The sequence below is a fragment of the Carassius gibelio genome, chromosome B8, assembly GCF_023724105.1.
Source record: "Carassius gibelio isolate Cgi1373 ecotype wild population from Czech Republic chromosome B8, carGib1.2-hapl.c, whole genome shotgun sequence".
NCBI lineage: Eukaryota > Metazoa > Chordata > Actinopteri > Cypriniformes > Cyprinidae > Carassius > Carassius gibelio.
The window spans coordinates 16,706,702-16,726,505 of record NC_068403.1 but is presented as its reverse complement, the minus strand read 5'-3'; the positions used below and the strand labels follow the sequence as shown (position 1 = coordinate 16,726,505).

The following is a 19,804-nucleotide window of genomic DNA, read 5'->3' as shown; positions in this document are numbered from 1 at the left end:
CGTGGACCAATGAGATTGCACGCTTCCACTGACGTCATGAAAGTCATATTGGCGTAAAAGTAACTGATGTAATTTGTTTCAGAAATTGTATAAATAATACATTTTATACTCTTTAATCTTCTATTATCTGATAAAAGACATTAGAATAGTTATTAAATATTATAAAAACCTTTGGCCATGACTTCTTTCTTTCTTTCTTTCTAATGCAGTGCATACTGCAAATAAATGAATAAATGAGTTGATCACTGAAAAGTTAGGAATTTAGGGAAGATTTTAATTGTACCTAAATACAACACACATTTTATAAAAGTATTTACATAGTTAATATGAAAAGCCAAAGAAAATAGTATAAGAACTACAAAAACTAGAGAAAATATAGAAAAATATATATATATATACACACACACACACAGATGATGTGAAGGAAAAATATGCCAATATGATATATTGTAGTATGTTAAACACAAAACAAAAAAACAAACAAAAAAGATTTTAAACATTGTCAGTGTCCTGCACTGAAGATTGTCAGTTTGCCTTTTACAGTCTCAATATTATAAACAAGTGATCATGTGTCAAGAGTTTGTGTGATCTTAAAAACATCCTTCCCCTATGCAAAATGGGGAGCAAAAAAAACATTTTGAATGAGAGAACTAATCTCTAAAATAGGTTTTTCTTGTGTTATTAATCAATACAAACTGCACAGTTTAAGTTACAGTACAACTTGCAGCGAATCATAAAAACTTTGAGTGTCAAGAACATTGCAACTGCTGCAAAGATCCCTGACAAATGTTTTAGCACCTTGTTTAGCATCTTAACAACAGGGTATTTGTGTCTCTGTACACAGTGGTTGCTTGATAATACAACAAATACAGACATAGCTGCACACGGTTCATTCAGCTCAGATGTGCAAGATTTCCTGAGAAGAAATTAGATTAATCAGACACTTTTGAGGTGAAATGAATGGGGAACAAGAACTTAGATTACATAGTACAGTTTCTCATGATGAAAAATTAGAGATACAAATTGTATGCTTTAAACCAGAGTGTGAGAAGTTGTTGTAAGAGACAGAAAAGTTTCCTGAGGGCTTATGGCATGCTACATCCAAAGAAATCTGCACCAACGCTGCGTGGGTAACCTTCCAAAACCTTACGCTGAACTGAGTCAAACTTCCAGTACTGTTGGCGACTGATGAAGATGACAAAGCCTGTGGAGTACACAAAAGGTCGCGAGAAAATGAATCAATGAGAAACCCTTCATAAACCAATGTATTATTATTAAAGAATATTGCACAACTACATACTTCATAATTATAAATCAGAAATATGATTGTGCACAAATATGTGGTAACAAAACAACAACAAACTTGACTCAAAACAAATGTCACTAACTATTACTGCTAAAATATTGCTCTCTTCTGTCTGAGGTCTGTCATACTCACCAATTAAAATTGGCAGAACATTTTTTTAATTGAAGATATTAGGATGCTATTCTTGAGTGACTTAAAACATGACCCACTCCATCTTTTTCAGTCACTTTGACCCATAAAAACATTTTGTGTTCATCCACTAAAAAATGTCTCAGTTATTAAGGCTTTCTATGTTGTGGTCAGAGTGACTTAAATTGATGCAGCAGGACACATGTTCATGTGTGGCAAAAATAGAAATAGATCTACATTCCAAAAACACAGATTGTTCTGAGATGTACAATCTGACAAAAATAATATTTTGGGGAGATTTTGTCAAGAATGATAAGACAATATATTTAAGACAACTGTATTTTGTGTTGGTGTCGTAGCTGGTTTAGGCCTGTTGACTAGGAAAGTTTTTAATATATTCTGTGTGGTGGTCAGTTCACAGCAGTGACTTTTCCATGTAAAGGATATATGCCCTCTTTAATTGATTTCCAATGTCTTCCAATATAGGGTTATTTTTCAAACTTTTTTTAGATGAATGCATCATCTTTTATGTCAAATTCCTATATTTTTTTGATAAATTACATAACAAAAATAAGAAAATTGGTGGTTATAAATCAATTAAATTAGCATGAACAATTCATCTTTGCACTGCAGTGGTGGCAAGATATTTGCATCTGAAGTAGCATTTAGATGTATTTACACAGAATTCTTAAAACAGTTCAAATGCAGTGCATTTACACTGCAATTACAACTTCATAAATATTAAAGATTACATTTTTTTAAAATACGTATTTTTTATATTTAACTATAACATTCTATTGAAAGTTTACTTTAAATATTACATATTAACTAAAATATTTCAATAATAACAAAAAAAGGCCAGTAGGTGGAGACAAGTCTCTTAATCTTTTGTTGATACTGATTTCATTTGATCCACAACCACTGATTTGCCTTATTCTTTTGATTGAATTGGTTGATGAAATATAAGAATCTGGCATAAAAGGTGATGCATACATCTAATAAGGTTTGAAAGAAATGACTTTACAATGGAAATCAATTTAAATTTCTTACTATTAGTTACTTGGTCACATTCAGAAAAGAAAAAGTGACTTTTGAATGGTCCATTGAGTGGTCCAAAATGATTCATTAGAAAAATGCATCAGCTTCAACAAACTTTTTTATCTTACATAACCTGATTTCTCTCATATTAATATTAACATTCATTAATATATATTAAAAAGGCTGAGCTGGAAGTACCATGCGCATCCTGAAAGGCAGCGTCAATCTCATCAGGGATGCCACTCCAGTGCTCCTGGATGCTGCGTTGGAAGGCCGTGTCCTGGGAATCCAAACGCCAGTAGTTACCTGATTTGAAAAAGTACGTACGGTGGACATGGTCCTCCTTTAAGCACAGTGCAGCCTGAATGTCTGTGACAGGAAGTCCTATAGTGTGGAGAGGGTCCGGTCCTTTTATCTTGTGTTCTGCATCAAAAACCCAGTAGTTGGAACCTAACAGAGGACATAACAGAGAAAGTACACATGAGTAAAGAGAAAATATGACTGCGTCAATGTAGTATTTTAATTCAACATAACTGTCACTTAATTCAATTTTAGCATTGTTTGCTTATTATTTGTTATCGATCTGCAAATTCTCTGCATGTTGGTAAAACAAAGGCAAATAATGATAAAGACTCCATCGGAAGAGTTTGTCTAAAATTACACAATTTAATACTACACTATTTAAACATTTGTTCAATGTATTAATTTATGGTATGTATTATAAATATACATATTTATCATCCTTTGAATGACACACAGTATTCTAAGATGGAGCTATTCTAACAGCAGATAGCATATAAATCAGTATAAAGAGAACTGAAAGTCAGTAAATAATCCTAATTGCTATACAAATCCCAATGGTTAGACTATTTATGGCCTTAAATGATGGAAAAGTGAATTAAAGCTGTTTTAATGCTTTTTAAGGTTCCACAAGCAGCTTTTGTCTATAAAATTATCATGAGTGATTATTCCCTAAAGTGGTTAAAAGATAAAGTACATTTATATCAACATATCACATGTCTGACTCATTGAACCGATGTTCTAAATGCAGAGTAAAGTTTAACCCAATTTCATTCTGTGAAATTGTACCATCATAGCTACAGTAACCACATAGTAGTTTAACTACTGCACAACACAACACAACACAACACATGTATTTATCTGCTGTTAGTAGTGTGTGTTCTGAGTGCTCGTGTTTATTCATGCCCTGCATTAGAGACACAAAGAAGGATGCTTCAGATATAGGTCAAGGGGAAGTACTGCTCCACCCATCACCATACATATGTATATAAGCAGGCCTGTCTGATCCTGTCCTGCAACCACAAATCACCACAGTCAGCCACCGGTGCTGAACTCACCCACCTTCAAAGAACCAGATATTGCCCTTTTTGTCTTCATAGGCGGCGCCTATTTTCTCTGGAATGCCCCTCCAGTGTCGAGAGGCCAGGGCAGGGTATCCCGCCTGCAGACGGCCCTCCCTGATGCGCCAGGCATAACTGGCCTTGAAGAAGAACAATTCCCCACGGATTACAGACACAGCATCGAAGTCTGTGTGACAAGCGTCAGGCTACAAACAGTGACAGCGAGAGGAGATGCGATAACGAGAGCGAGAATGAACGGAATATATAGATAAACTAATATAAAATATGTGATATTTTAGGAATATTTTGGGTTAAATACAATAATATTTATAACACAATACAATTGTAATGTAATTGTAAAGTTATATATATATATATATATATATATATATATATATATATATATATATAAATACAAAGTGTAAATGTTTTTTTTGTGGTAATCAACATTACACCCCAAATGCTGTTGATGTTGCCATTTAAATTCTTTTAAATGTGTCATTCTGCCAGTGTTTAAATGTTCAGGGACTCACTGCACTGGTGATAATCTCATTGGTTTCTGTAGGGATTTGAAGCAGGGTTTGCGGCCGGGGGCCGTAGAGGTATTGAATGCCTTTCTTGTCATCCTCACTGAGTTGAAGAGGATAAGAGAAGCTATAAAATGGTGACATTATGGCTCCAGGCTCCAGAGAATGCAGTAGACCCAGGACATGACCAAACTCATGTGCTGCCACCTGTAGGAGATCAGTTCCTGTAGGATGACATTTAAAATGAGGCTTTTTCAGACAAATATGAGTTGACTTTTAATCTGATCTCAAGGAAAGCCTGTCAGTTGGTTTGTTCTGATGTGATTGTTCAGACAGGGTCTGATGCATCTACATCAGTTACTGTACATCGCATCAGTTAATGATGTAAGCGTCAACGCAATGCCAGGAGACTTTCTCATTCAACAGCTGAGTAGCTGTCAAAGTGGAATGAGAGGATGGAAAACCAAACATCTTGCCTCTCATCGTAAAATTAAAAGGTGGATTGAGCAACATTACAAAATAACACACACTTTCATTGTCATTATCATGCATTTATATGATAAATATATCTTATAGATATGAACTGGGTTTGAGTTTGGGGTCAGAAACTCATAAACAAAAAAACCCTCCTTCCATCAAAACTTTCCAGGTACATTTTTTGAAAACATAATTTGATTTGTTCTCAACAATTCATGATATATGTATCAGAGGTTTACAGTTTTCAAAGTCATTGGCAGGCAGTGAAGCAGTAAGTTGTATCTTTACATACAACTTACCAAGTTCATTGCCCACCGTCCAGGACTCATCAAAATCAAAATGAATGTCTCCCTCCCGGTGTGTCCTTGGGAAAAAAGCATGAGCCAGGATCCCACCGGGGCCATCGAAGGGCAAATTATCCCCATGCCAGAACCTAATATGGGAAACACAGACATATATACAGTACGTGTGCTAACTGGGATCTTTGAATTACAATAGGACTATTGCATAAAAATAAACAATTATGTTAAAGCACTAAATTCCCCATTTATATTTAAGACTGGAACTAAATATACAGTGTTAACTGTTTTTAATTGCTTAATTGTTGCTATATTATGCTTCACTGTACTACCACTCAAAAGTTTAGAGTCTGTAAGATTTTCTAAATGTATACTTTTTAAACAAGGATGCACTTGTCAGAGGTGATAGTAAATAAATTTGTAATTTTACACAAGATTTATTTTTTAAATAAATGCTGTTCTCGCTATTCATCAAAGAATCCTGAGGGGAAAAGTATCAGAGTTTCCACAAAAATATTTAGCAACACAACTGTTTTCAACATTTATAATATAAGAAATGTGACCCTGGACCAAAAAAAAACAGTCTTACATAAGCCAGATATATATATATATATATATATATATATATATATATATATATATATATATATATATATATATATATATATATATATATATATATATATATATATATATATATATATATATATATTATAGATTTTTCTTTTATGCCAATAATCATGAGGTTTATTAAGTAAATATCATTTTCTATGAAGACATGTTATAAATTTCCTTTCGCAAATATATCAAAATGTTATTTTTTTATTAGTAATATGCATCACTAAGGACTTAATTTAGACAACTTTAAAGGGGATTTTAAAAAAAATGTTGCATCCTTAGATATCAGATTTTCAGGCAGTTAAATATTCTCCTATCTTAACAATCCATACTTCAATGGAAAGCTTATTTGTTCAGCTTTCCGATGATAATCTTTTAAAAGGAAGGAAAGGAATAAAATTACATTTTAAAATATATTAAAATAGAACACAGTTACTAATAATATTTCAAATATTACCATATTTGTTTTTCAAATAAAAGCAAACTTGGTGAGCATAAAAAATCATAAGAAACATACCGTACTATATATTATACATCATTATACAACATTGTATTGCACTCTACTATATTATGCTATATTGTACCATTCTTTACTATGTAGCATTGTAATTTACTATACTGTGCTGTATGTACTATACTATCATACCATAATAGTTCTCACTTTAACTTGTATTATAGGAAAGTAGTTTGCAGGATAAATTAATCAAGGATGACAAATACACATGTGAAAAGGGTATTTCAGAAATAACTATTACTGAGAATATGATTTTGCATGGCACTCGTGTCATAATAAAATTCACCAGACTACCTTCATATCAGTTGTTTAAGAAGATAAACAGGAGCCAGAGACCAAAAGCAAAAATGATTTAATGCACTTTTAAACTTCTTCACTCTGCTACATCTAAGCATATTGAGACATGGTTTGGTTTTGTTACCTTGTGAAGTCAATGACTATGTCGGCCTCTTGGTCGACGACCTCAGTGAAGGTGAGGGGCGTGACATCACTCCAAATCTTGAGAGCTTCCTGAAAAACCCGCCTCACTTTATCCTTACTCATCTGCCATGGGAAGCGATGGATTCTGAACACACATGGCCACAGTCATACTCAAAGTTGATCAAAAAAATAAATAAATACCATTATCACGTTTGCATACACACTCTGTGTTTCAGACCACCGGCCTTACACTGCTGGACCACCAACCGACACAAACCCACATTAGAGACCACCAGTGATTCATCTTTATTATTCATCACCATAGGCATCTGGTGAGCATGTCACATGATCTCATAATGTGCTCTGAATGATTGTTTTATGAGCATAAATTGTGGTTTCGGTGTTATTATGTGTGTAGCTTCATGACCCAGTTCTCTGACAGGAGCAGAACTCACACCACAGGGATCATGTAACCTCAGACAAGTATCAGACTGTTCTGGATCTTCACTTACAATTTGGGCATGATTAACCTTTTATTATATTCATTTGCACAAAGGTGAGCACTTAATCAAGCATTTTTCTAATATTTACCTTGATCAGCAGTAATAATCAACATATCCTAAGTTAAGAGGAAATTAAGCTGTTTCTACTTGCATCAGAAATTATTTAGAAATGCACATTTTAATAACGGAAGCCAAGCTTTATCAGAGGGCCCACACACCTGTCTGTTAAGGAATGTGTCTTGATTCAGCCCCTCAAGCTTAAGATTCTAATGCTTGTGTTTTTGTGGATCCTTTTCACAATTCCAAGGTTCTCAGAAGTCAAACTCAGAACTCGTCATAGTTGACTACAATTCTATAGTGGTGAATGAAACTACAATAAATATACTTTTTGCTTTACAATATAAAACTACAATCCTGTTTCAATGACTTTCCAAAAGAGAAACAAAATATAGTAAATTGATTATGAGGCTGAGAAGAGAGAAAGATATCAGTAAATCCCTCAGTCGTTGTGTAGAAACACCTTTACATCAGCGTAAACTAGTTTTCTGTAAATGAATGCCAAGGTAATTTAACATACAGTATGTATATATATATATATATATATATATATATATATATACTGTACACACACACACACACACACACACACACACACAATTGTTGGCAAAAAATGTAAACATCTCGTTTATCTTATAATTCCCCATTCTAATCTACAACCCATGCCTTTGTACTAATATTCAGCCATGAAAATGTTACACAAAGAACAATTGAGAGCAACAAGAGCGCAGAAAGAAAAGCGTGTATCCTGCATCTTCAACCAGACGCATCCACACTGTGTTGCCTGTGAATAGATTCCTGTACAAATGTGGCTGATTACTCTCTAAGAGACAGCCCTTTTTTCCCTCATAGGTCGGACCATAAAGCCCCTGCATTCCTCCATATAAACTGCCTGCTGTAACCACGATCAGAACAGAGATAGAAAGTGCTATCAGCACAAAAACATTATCGTTCATTCAGATAGTGAATGAGGACAGAAATGACCCTTTTGTTTTACGATGAAAACAGACAGGCTCTGCGTCACTGAAAAGATCCTGATCTAAGATCTAAGCTTACACACTAAAGTTACACAATTGGTTTATAGGCTAACATAATTATATATTATTATATCAAAGCTGGAAAGAGACATGCATTTGGGGAGTGAATTATTCCTGAGATATCTTGTCAATTTAATCAGGTGAATGCACAGTGTATGTCAAACCGACAAAAACAAATTATTTGTAGCACAATGTAATTAGTTTCTGTCTTTTTGACATGACCAAACTGAAAGTGCCTCCCATAATTGAAAATGCAGGAGGCTCATTAGGAAAATGGTGAATATATTACTCAGAATTAAAATGAATGATCTTGTTTTCCTTGTACACCTTACTTGTAAGTGAGGTCATTTTTTGGCCAGCGTCCTCCAAAAATCACAAAGCGTTTCTGCCGGGGGTGACTGCTGAGATGCACTTCTCTCTGGTCGGGGTAGTCTGGGACGCCACAGCGTGGTGGACCTGCACCCCCGGAGCTGTTCCTGAGTTGGGTGTTGAGCTGTGGCTCATCTTTTGGCAGTGCATGAGGTTTGAATGTGTCCTGAGGGTCTCTCCTCTTTTCAGAGAGGGAGTGTGGAATCTGTGACAAACCCTGTGATGGAAAGACATAAGACATGCATGAAATCAACTGCAACAATCGACACTAATTTGCTAAAGAAATACTCATGTTAATAGCTAGTGCTCATGCTAATATTGGTTAGCTAGTTAGTTAGCATAACTACACCATTATGACTGATGGAAATTCAGCTTCGCCATCACAGGAATAAATCACACTTTAAAATAGAAAACGTGTTTTAAACTTTAATGATATTTCACAGTTTTTACTGTATTTTTTGGTCAATTAAATGCAGCCTTTGTGAGCATGAGAGACATCTTTCAAAAACAATCCTAAATGACCCCAAAAATTTGAACACTAAAGTTTACTATAAAATGAAATAGTTCATGACATTTATTTAACGAAGGTCTATTCGTCTCAAACATCATAAACTGACATTAGATTAAAAAAACATACTGTACCCTTTTGGAAAGGCCACAGTTTATGATAATAAACATCTTGCACATTACTAAACATAAATAAAAGCAAACCCCCCAAATCTGATACAAAAAAAGCTTGTGGGATATGATTGCAGAAGGACTGCTTAGTGTCCCTAAACATTCTTTGGAGGAAATGGTTGTTCATTAACATGGGCGTTAAAGACTGAGAAAAATGCTGTGGGCAGCGCTGAAGCGCTTTCAGGCAGAATTATGAGCATTTACAGATGCTTTAAACTTCAGGATGTTTCGTCTTTCATTTACAGGGCTCACCTTTTACCCACTTACTGAAAAATGTCTAAATACTATGTTTACATGAAATCAACATTTAGTTCTAAAAGCTAAATATGTTAAGATTTGAAGAATTTATAACAAGCTGTTATATTGTTATACGCAAATTTGAAAGTTATCCTAAAGTCTTCCTTTGGACTAAGAGGGAAAACACAGTTCTGACAAGGTGCCCTTATTAAAAAAAAAAAAAAAAAAATTCTTGCCTGGTTTACAACATATTATAAAATGTTTAGGACTTTTGCAAAGAAACAGCAAACAGGCTAAACGTTTTCCCCTCAGTGACCCCGTGTCTCTCTCTCCCGGGGACGGCGGCACAGCGGTGACTCCTCATGCGTGAGGCAGAGCTGCTATATTGGATTGGAGACAAAGCCCAGCAGGAACTGTGGAATGTGCCCTGGTCTCTGAGTGAGACTTTCTACCAGCATGCTTTGCTGATTTCCAACATGTGCACGTAGATAGTTATATGCATAGATAAAGAAAAGAAAACATTTAGTTCAAAACACATAAGCCAAGTTATTACAAATGTACTCTTTGTATTTATTTTTTTCTGTCATATGGTTTTGCAAAACATTTACAGCTTTTTCAAAAAAAATTATGTTTACAGTTACAGTAAGTTATTTTCGTCTATGCAATGTCAGTGAACACACCTTAATCATTATTAACACATTAAGTTTTTTTTTTTTCAAGGTGTTTGTTTTTTTACAAATATGATCAACAATATATTTACAAATGACCACTTTTTTTAGGGAGTTGCACAACATGCCATTTTAGTCTTGAATCCTCTTACTTAGAATTATCTAATATTTTAAAGGGATGGTTCATCGAAAAATAAAAACTTTGTCATTATTACTCACCGTCATGTCATTTCAAACCCACAAAACCTTTGTTCATCTTCGAAACACAAATTGATACTAAGAAAAAATTATACATTTAATATTAATATGCAAATTCAAATATATTTTTGATGAAATCTTACCTCTTTCTGACCCTGCACAGAGGCAACATAACTGACAAGTTCAAAACCAAAAAAGTTAATAAAGTCATCATTAAAATAGTCCATGTGACATCAGTGGTTCAACTGTAATGTTTTGAAGCTACAAGAATACAGTTTGTGCACAGGGTCAGAAAGCTGTTGGATACATCAGAAATATCTTAATTTTGTTTCTGTAGATGAACAAAGGGCTTATGTTTTGGAATGACATGAGGGTGAGTAATTAATGTAGTTCATTTTGGAGTGAACTATCCCTTTAAGTGACACATTGACCTAGAAGGCATAATTTCCAGATTTATGCTTTTTTCCCCTACATGTTTCCACTTGTTGGTTTGATTTAGTGTGTTAAATGTTTAATAAGAAATGACACAGTCAAAGCAAGTTCTTATCATATTAATATTTTTGTATTAATTATTATTATTAATAAAAAAAGATTGTACCAAACTAGTACTAAGTTTTTTTTTTTTGTTCGTGAATTTAATTTTTTTTCATAACAATATTAAGACAGTTGTATCAACCTGACATAGTATTATTTTAATGCATTAAAAACTATTTAATGCATAAATTTAAATCAGGCTCCTCGTACAGCTCACGAAACATCACTCTGATAAAAAGTTTATGGAATTCAAACCAGATGCTTAAATAAATTTTGGTTGTTTATATCACCATAACATCCAACTGCATAGTGACTCCTGACGAGTAGACAAGATCTGCCATGACCCTGGAATAACACACACATTACACTTCTGGAACAAAGATGAGGTGCTTTTTTATATTTTTTCATGCAATGCAAGTTTCAAGAACTACAGCTCATAGAGTAAATTTGACCCACTTCTAAAAAACGGAGAGCAAGTTATGACACACTTTTTGCTATACTATGCAGGGGGGAATGAAGTCAACACAATAGGTTGCTTTTTCTTATGTGTGTGTGTGTGTGTGTGTGTGTGTAATAATCTGTAGAAAAAAAAATATCCCAAGCTGTCTTGAAGTTCTGCCAGAATGCAATCCCCAAAGTTTAAGCAGTTTATTTCATTAAACGTCTGAAGAGATTAAAGCAGCAAAATTGCAATACACAAAACAGAAATCAAAGCTGCGGTGTGCACCGATAAAAAGCCTAGTGGTTGTGGCATGATGTGGAAAGGAATGCTATGGGTATTTTCATGCTGATACTGGATACAAGATCAGAGTGAATTCTGAAATAAGTGTGAGAATGTAGCTGTCCACTTTTATCAGCACTGTTTAAAAGAACCGTCTGACCCTAAAGCTACTGAAAATACCTATTTAGAGCAGGATCAAAATTCTGGGTCAGTGCTTAATAGGCTCACAGACATCAGACAGGGAGAGAAAAAAATGTCTAGCCAACAATGGTTTCTGATTAAAAAAAAAATTTAATGCTGGAAATATTCTGAGTCAGCGTTTTGCCTGTAGTTCAACATAATTTATGTTTCAGATAAGCCCCCCAGACAAAGCCAAGTTATAAATGCTGCCATCTCCTTTCATGTGTGGTTAAATTCACTTGTTGAGTCTGTGCTTGAGCCTCACTCTCATACAACACTGCCTGTCCCAGCGTAGAGAACAGAGTAGGCAGTCCTAATGGGCACCCCCCCCCCCTTGAAAATATATATTCCAGACTTTTCAAGGGCCCTCTCTTCCTTTGGGGCCCTGGTAAACAGTACTGGTTTTACCCCCAGTCCGACGCCCCTGACCCTGCTACCTTCTTAAAAGAGTGCAGAGCTTCAATAGCTCATGCTTGTGGCATTACCAGTGTTACTGTGACTGTGTTACTGACCTCACACATTACTTCCAAATGCAAATTTTAACTTCCACATTCCTATTCACGATCATTCTGGTGGCACGTGAAGGCAGGATTAGTGAAACCAGGCAGAGACCATGGTAGCTTTAGCAACATTAGCCTTACAGGGAGCCAAGAAGCTCTTTTGGAAAACAAAATATGACACGTGATGTTTACTTTGTCTGGAGTCTGGACGTTTGAGCACGAAGCGCTGGTATCAACCCCTCTTTCAGAAGCAATCTCTGCACAACTCCAGCACTGAACTCACCCTCATTTGTGAGGCACTCGAGTCTGGTGTAAAATGAAATGTAACCACCATATCCTCAGTGGTCTATGGCAGAGATGGGACCAAGTCACACATGTGCAAGTCTCAAGTAAGTCTCAAGTCTTAACCTTCAAGTCTCAAGTAAGTCCCAAGTATTTTTTTCTTGGGCAAGTCAAGTCAAGTCAAGTCACAAGCTATGTCAAGTCAAGTCCAAGTCAAGTCACCTTAATATTGTTATTTTACCTGCAGAATCTGATCTTAATAAAGTTAAAAGACAAGATATAAGTAACTGTCAGTAAATTAAAATAATTTGGATTTGCATTGTAAATACTCATGTTCAGTAAAATACATTATAGAATCAAACAAAATTGTAACTTCTTAAAATTATTTATTTTTCACTTCTGCCAACAGTGTTTGAAATGTTTTACATTTTCAACATTGAGTCCATAAAACTAAACATCCAACAGACTCCTCTCTGAACACCTCTCTCTCTCTCTCTCTCTCTCTCTCACAAACACAGTTTACATACAACATTAAACTGTTACATTTCTCCTCTCTCTCTCTCTCTCTCTCACTCTCTCACACACACACACACACACACACACTCTCTCTCTCTCTCTCTCAGAGTATAGAATATAAATATGACGTATTTTCAGTTGTTTCATACTTTTTTGTTATGTACAGTACAGACCAAAAGTTTGGACACACCTTCTCATTCAAAGAGTTTTCTTTATTTTCATGACTATGAAAATTGTAGATTCACACTGAAGGCATCAAAACTATGAATTAACACATGTGGAATTATATATGGAATTATATACATAACAAAAAAGTGTGAAACAACCGAAAATATGTAATATTCTTGGTTCTTCAAAGTAGCCACTTTTTGTTTTGATTACTGCTTTGCACACTCTTGGCATTCTCTTGATGAGCTTCAAGAGGTAGTCACCTGAAATGGTCTTCCAACAGTCTTGAAGGAGTTCCCCAAGAGATGCTGAGCACTTGTTGGCCCTTTTGCCTTCTGTCTGCGGTCCAGCTCACCCCTAAACCATCTGGATTGGGTTCAGGTCCGGTGACTGTGGAGGCCAGGTCATCTGGCGCAGCACCCCATCACTCTCCTTCTTGGTCAAATAGACCTTGATGCCTTCAGTGTGACTCTACAATTTTCATAGTCATGAAAATAAAGAAAACTCTTTGAATGAGAAGGTGTGTCCAAACTTTTGGTCTGTACTGTATATATATAATATGCACTTCTCATGATTGGGTAATCGCGGCAGCTACATATGTTTTTCTGATTAATTGTTTTGCTCTATGAAAAAGACAAGGAAACAAAATATGGAATGCGTTTTTTTGACGGCCTGCTAGCGGATCATTAGGGGCTGTTCACATCACGTCTTTTGCGCGCGCAAGTTCGTTATTTCCAATGTAGGCGCGCGGTATGCGCGCTCATAATGGAAGCAACGCGCTCACGACGCGCACCGCATCGAGTTAAAAACATCTAAACTTTTCAGAATGCTGCAAGCGCACTGCAGGTCATGTGACAATAACTAACCAATCAGCTTAATCCTTTCCCGTATCAACGTGAATTTAGTAGCAGAGCTACTGCGAGCGATTTTTAGTGCTGCAAATCCATTTATCCTTTGCTGAAATTTCTACATCTTCATTGAGAGAGAGCGTGTCATCATGGATGCTTAGCAACGACAGACGCCCCAGGAGCACTTCTGCCCGAGCGCTTTGGAAAGAAGGAGAAAGCGGCGCGACTAGCGTTTTCCACGCGTTTTTAGTCGCGAACTATTGAAGACAAAAGCGATGACCCTCGATACCTCTCAGGCTGACATGTTGATGTGATGTGATATCTGATTTAAGTGGGCGTGGTGTGTGTAAGGTAGAGAGGGCATGACTGATGATAGTGTCCTGATCCAGTCACGACGCTATTCTCAGCCTGCGCTCCAGCTGAGTAATCAACTTTATTTTAAAAAATAATTTATATATTTTATATTCAAACTGAAAACATGATTTGATTAACACTCAAGTCATTCAATCAAGTCATCGTGTCTCAAGTCAAGTCAAGTCCTGAGTCTTTAACTTCCAAGTCAGAGTCAAGTCTCAAGTCCTAAAAATAGCGACTCGAGTCCAAGTCACCAAGTCACAAGTCCCCATGTCTGTTCTATGGAGACTCCTATGTTTGTTAATGCATCCTAACACACAGGGGCGTAGCAAGCTTTTCAAAAGTGTGGGGGATGGATGTGGTTTGTTTATAAACAATAAAAATGATGAACACATTGACAGAGGGGTACAAAATGCAGGGCTTAGAGTTCTCTGGCACTGTGCGGGATTTCCGGCTTGCAGCGTTTGGCTGGGAAAAAAATAATCCTACATTTAAAAAAAAGAAAAGAAAAAAACGCAAAATCAGAAAAGGGGAGAAAAAAACGCAAAATCAGAAAATGAGAGAAAAAAACGCCCACACAAAGCTTTTTCTCTGGTGGTATAAATAATGTAACAATTTACTGTTTTTAGACACTAAAATAATATACACTTTAATTTCATAGTTCTTCAACAGGTATGCAAACAATATCCCAATAATAGCAATTAGCATTAGTCTAAAAAACGAAATATAATACCGAAAAACACTTGACATGTCAACAAAACGATTAACAGAACATCTTCCCAAACACATATCAAGCTTATTTAAAAACCTCTAAAGCATAAACACTCATTCAAAGTACCTGGAAAAGGAAGATGTAAATAACCATAAGTTCCCGCCTCCTCAGCACGAGCTGACCGATAACACCCCAAGAGAGGCGGGACTTAAGGCAGAACAGCCAATCATGAGCCGATCACACTCAAAGCCGGTGTCAAGTCTGAGAGGGAGGGGGGAGGAGGCAGCCGCGGCGAGCGCAGACACAGAGCGGTCAGAGAAACGGAGGAACGACTGGAGCAAGGCGTTTGTGCAAAACTGCGGAAAAACTGCAGAAAATTTGCGGGTGTCGAACCCTCTCACCGGGAAAAGTGTGGGTGTTAAAACCCCCACATCCCCCACGGGTGCGACGCCCCTGCTAACACACACTTTTAATGGCTCTTTGGCACTGACATTGTACCACCAGCAGCTACAGGGAGAGGACAATAATGGCGGACCGCAGCTTCTCACTCAGAGCTGTGTATATGCTGATTAGGCAGAGAGCGTCACACATGGGTGGGACTTTCATCGACTATGTTGTCATAGTCTAGCACTGCTTGTGTAGAGAGACTGTTTATTATTTTTTGGGAATTATAAAACAATGAGTGGATTTTTACCATTAGGCTCGTTGTTTTCACACACTACATCCACACAACTTCATACACCTTATAAAAGGTGTTTTTTTTATTATTATTATTCAATGGTACCTTTAATTAAAAGCATCATGCATGTTGGAATTTTGTTTCATTTATTAAGATAGTTGTTGACCCCTCATCTTTCCACATTTATCAAGTGCTTAAATGAGTCTTCTGACCCTAAAAAAACATTCTGGATGGGCAGAGTGCAGGATCAAAGATCTGGGTCACTGTCCAATCTGGTTTACTTACATCAGACAGGGAGAGAAAAAAGAAAAGCTAATCCTTACACTATTATATTACAACTCTTCATGACAAGATAAATGAAGCTTTAAAGGATTACCATTTGAACAAATATCCACAGGTAAATCCTCTAGAATCTGCAGCTGACTTGGGAGTGATGAGTGGTCCAGTACAGGACAAAAGGAGACTTTAACGGAAGCTTTCAGTGATAAGCTCCCAGATACAGTATATGCACCAGTGCTCATGTTAAACTTTATCCCCAGCAGCTCAAGTCCTCTGTCTACCAGCACTGGTAAATGTTTCAAGTTTGGATCAATGCTTGAAGGACTTTGGTACTTGGCTTATTCACATAAACCCATTGTTCCCTCTCCCACACAAATATTCCTGCTCTGACACATCCAAGAAGATCAGGTTTTCCTTGAATGACCCCGTCAAACTCTTAGCAGAGGCATTTCCCAACCAGTTAAGGTGAGTGAATCACCTGACCCAATAACCTTGAACTGCTAGACTCTAAAACACAATGTTGTTTGTGTTGGAAACACTGTATTACAGAAATGTCCAATTTTAAAGCTACATTATGAAACCTCTAGCGTGTAATTATGTGAGTTTGGCTTCCGATATGCTATTGAGTGTACCAGTGTACCTAGCCAATTTTATTAACTACATCTGAATTCCCACTCTTTTCCTCAAAATAAATAAAAAAGTATATATATATAATAATATATAAACCAGACCAGACAAACCGTTGATCATATAGTATAGCCTACATGTATTTTTTTTTACAGAAGTTTTATTAAACTCAATATTATAAACCTTACACCAATATACAGCTGACAGATTTATTTTCGCAAAAATAAATAAAACAATATTACATAAGCACCTACAGATCCAATAAAACTGCTCTTATACAGCACAGTCCCAATACAGGAGTGTATAAACCAGCCTCTCTTTTTTTTTATATAAATAATAATCAAAATTTTTCCCAATCAGTTTGATGTTTTGTTGTGGCTTCACTAATGCAATAAACTTTTATGTTTTTTTTTATGCTTCTCATACTCAGGCATTCAACCTTAACTAAAATTAATTGAAAATTACATGACTCAGGTGGTGTAAATATTAAGCAGCATAATATTAACCTCAAATAAATGATATGAATGAACTGGGTGTCCTAGCTCCACCTTTGCCAATGTTTTCCGCTCCTGGTGACCAGGTCAAATGTGAAAATGAGATGGGATGGGTATGTGAAAATAAGAAAAAATAAACAACCATTGTCACAGTTGTTAAACTACATAATCTATTCTCTTTTTTCATTGGACATGCCTGGGAACAAGGGGCCAAAATAATCATAACAGGAAAAAGGACAGTGGGGTTTCTGTGAGCAGACTATCACATTCCCTAAATTCTCTCTACAGTATGCATCTGTGTGTGAGAGGGAGTGTGTGTCCCTCCAGATGGCACAGAAAAGACAAACTTGCCCATGCCTGCACAATCCCTCGCTCTTTTGTCATTGCCGACAGAACAAACAGACAACATTATATCATAAACACAACACTAAAATCCATTTTTCAGATCACAAGAATGTGATGACAGGTTAGGTCATTTTAATAAGCAAACAAACAGCTCAAATATAGGGCATAAACAGAAAACCATAAAGAAAACAGCAAGCCTGTAAGTATATTTTGAGTTGAAAAAAAATGAAAATACATTTAGGCTTTCAAGAGTATTTAGTGGCAGTTAAACAGTTAAATGATATAAAGTTACTCCGGTAAGCATCATTAAACTTGAATCATAAAAGGTGAACAAAGCCAGATGAAACTGACAGGTTCTGGCTCGTAATTCTAGGCTTCAGACGCTGTTTTTCAGACGCAATTTTTGATTAATGATGATGATGATGTATAAACGAGTCTGGTGCCAATAATGTTATCAAGACAAAACTCAACAAATTTTGCTTTCTTCGTGCAGCTGATCTATTTGTATTTGACATTTAGCATGAAAGTAAAAATACAAATAATTTCTTAAACATTTTAAAGAAAAAATCAAACTTAAAAATGTTGTGGCAAGTTACAACTTTAGACCAGCTAGATATATATATATTAAAAAAACACTCAATAAACAGCAGCCTAAGGTTTTTAAGAACTATAATCAAACAATGTATCCAATGTGGGCTTTAATAAACTCACCGGAGGCTCTTTGTGCTCTTTGAGTCCTCGTCCCTCATGCAAAGGCATGCATCTCGCGGTCAGGAGCACATGCAGAGCGAAAGCGCCTGACAGAAGCCCGGAGACCCGCATCCTCCTCCTGTATCCTGGAGCTCCGCAGCTGGAAGTGGACGTGCCTGAGAAGGTTGTGCAAGCTCGCGCGATGCCTGTGGACGTCTGCTGCTGTGGAGACCGCGCTTATTTATATGCAATTATTTCTTTGTTCTCTTTCCTCAAATACACCGCTTTTTTTTCTCATGGGCCGGAGTGACAATATTGCCTGATCTCTCCACGTGACTTTTAACTCTTTTGCTTCTGGACAGAGCGAATCAACAGAACTCTATGGGACACTCATTATAAAATACAATACAACCTAGCCTAGAGTGTAGAAAAACGACGTGAGATCTCGACAACTTCCACATTTTACTTTTACCTGGCCTTATTAATACATTTACATAATACAATTACATTTTAAATTTACCCCACATATACCCACATGCATATTTAATTGATTTCTTTCATAAATTGTATTGAGTGAAAATATGAGACAATGTTTCAGGAGTTTAGGACATAAAAGAACAGCTTATTCGGTTATGTATTTCCTACTTTGGTTTATTTATAAATAATTCCATACGTTCTCTTTTTGGACCTAAAAAATGCGTCCGTTCGGGATTTCTTAATCGCCCAAAATGTCCGGGAGTCGGCTTTCTTTATCCCGCTCCCGCTAAATTTCTGACCATTTGCTTCTGCTCCCGCAACATGTGTTTCTCTCCCTCGATTTTCGCGTCCACTCATTTTAACATTCTAATGTTGTGGTGCATCAGGAAGCCGCTCTCAGTATGCTATGCGGAGTATTTAAATCTCTTTTAAATGAGCTTTCGCGCTGTTCACTTTCACTTTCGATTTCGGTGAGTTCCGTTTCTGTTATGCAGATCCTGACTCCTGCAGTTCTTTTTGGATGCAGGATTGCCAAATCCTGCATTTACACAGAATTTGGCTACTTTTAAACTCTTGCCATTGGTTGATTTTGCCAAGTGGGTTAAATGTTTGAAACACTGCATAAAATACATTTGACTGAAATGCCGGTATTGAAACATTTTGCATTCCACCTGTGATAAAACTTGCATGGACTTTTTCATGAACTGTTCCCTCCTGGTGGAATGACCTGCCCAACTCAATCCAAGCAGCTGAGTAATCATTTTCAAGATACAGCTGAAAATAAATCTCTTCAATCTTTGTTTGACCCTGGATGCTATAAATGCCTCGTTTGTAATGGGTTTTATTGGTTGTGTCTTGTAGAGCCAGGGCACCACAGTATTGGTAAGGGTGATTGGTAAGCCAATCACAATGCACTGGATAGCTGGCCAATCAGTGTACACCTCGCTTTTCAGAACAATGAG

General features: G+C 36.4%; 1 protein-coding gene across 1 annotated transcript; it reads right to left on the bottom strand.

Annotated features, from left to right (window-relative positions):
- Positions 1–257: 257 nt before the first annotated feature.
- Positions 258–18,673, bottom strand: LOC127962892 (stromelysin-3). Its single transcript, XM_052562494.1, has 8 exons — positions 18,387–18,673; positions 8,619–8,872; positions 6,691–6,834; positions 5,138–5,271; positions 4,368–4,585; positions 3,836–4,040; positions 2,672–2,923; positions 258–1,204 (listed from the first exon to the last, which is right to left on the bottom strand). Exons 1-8 carry the CDS (start codon positions 18,495–18,497, stop codon positions 1,086–1,088), a joined length of 1,437 nt encoding a protein of 478 aa, XP_052418454.1. The 5' UTR covers positions 18,498–18,673; the 3' UTR covers positions 258–1,085.
- Between the last annotated feature and the right edge of the window lie 1,131 nt (positions 18,674–19,804).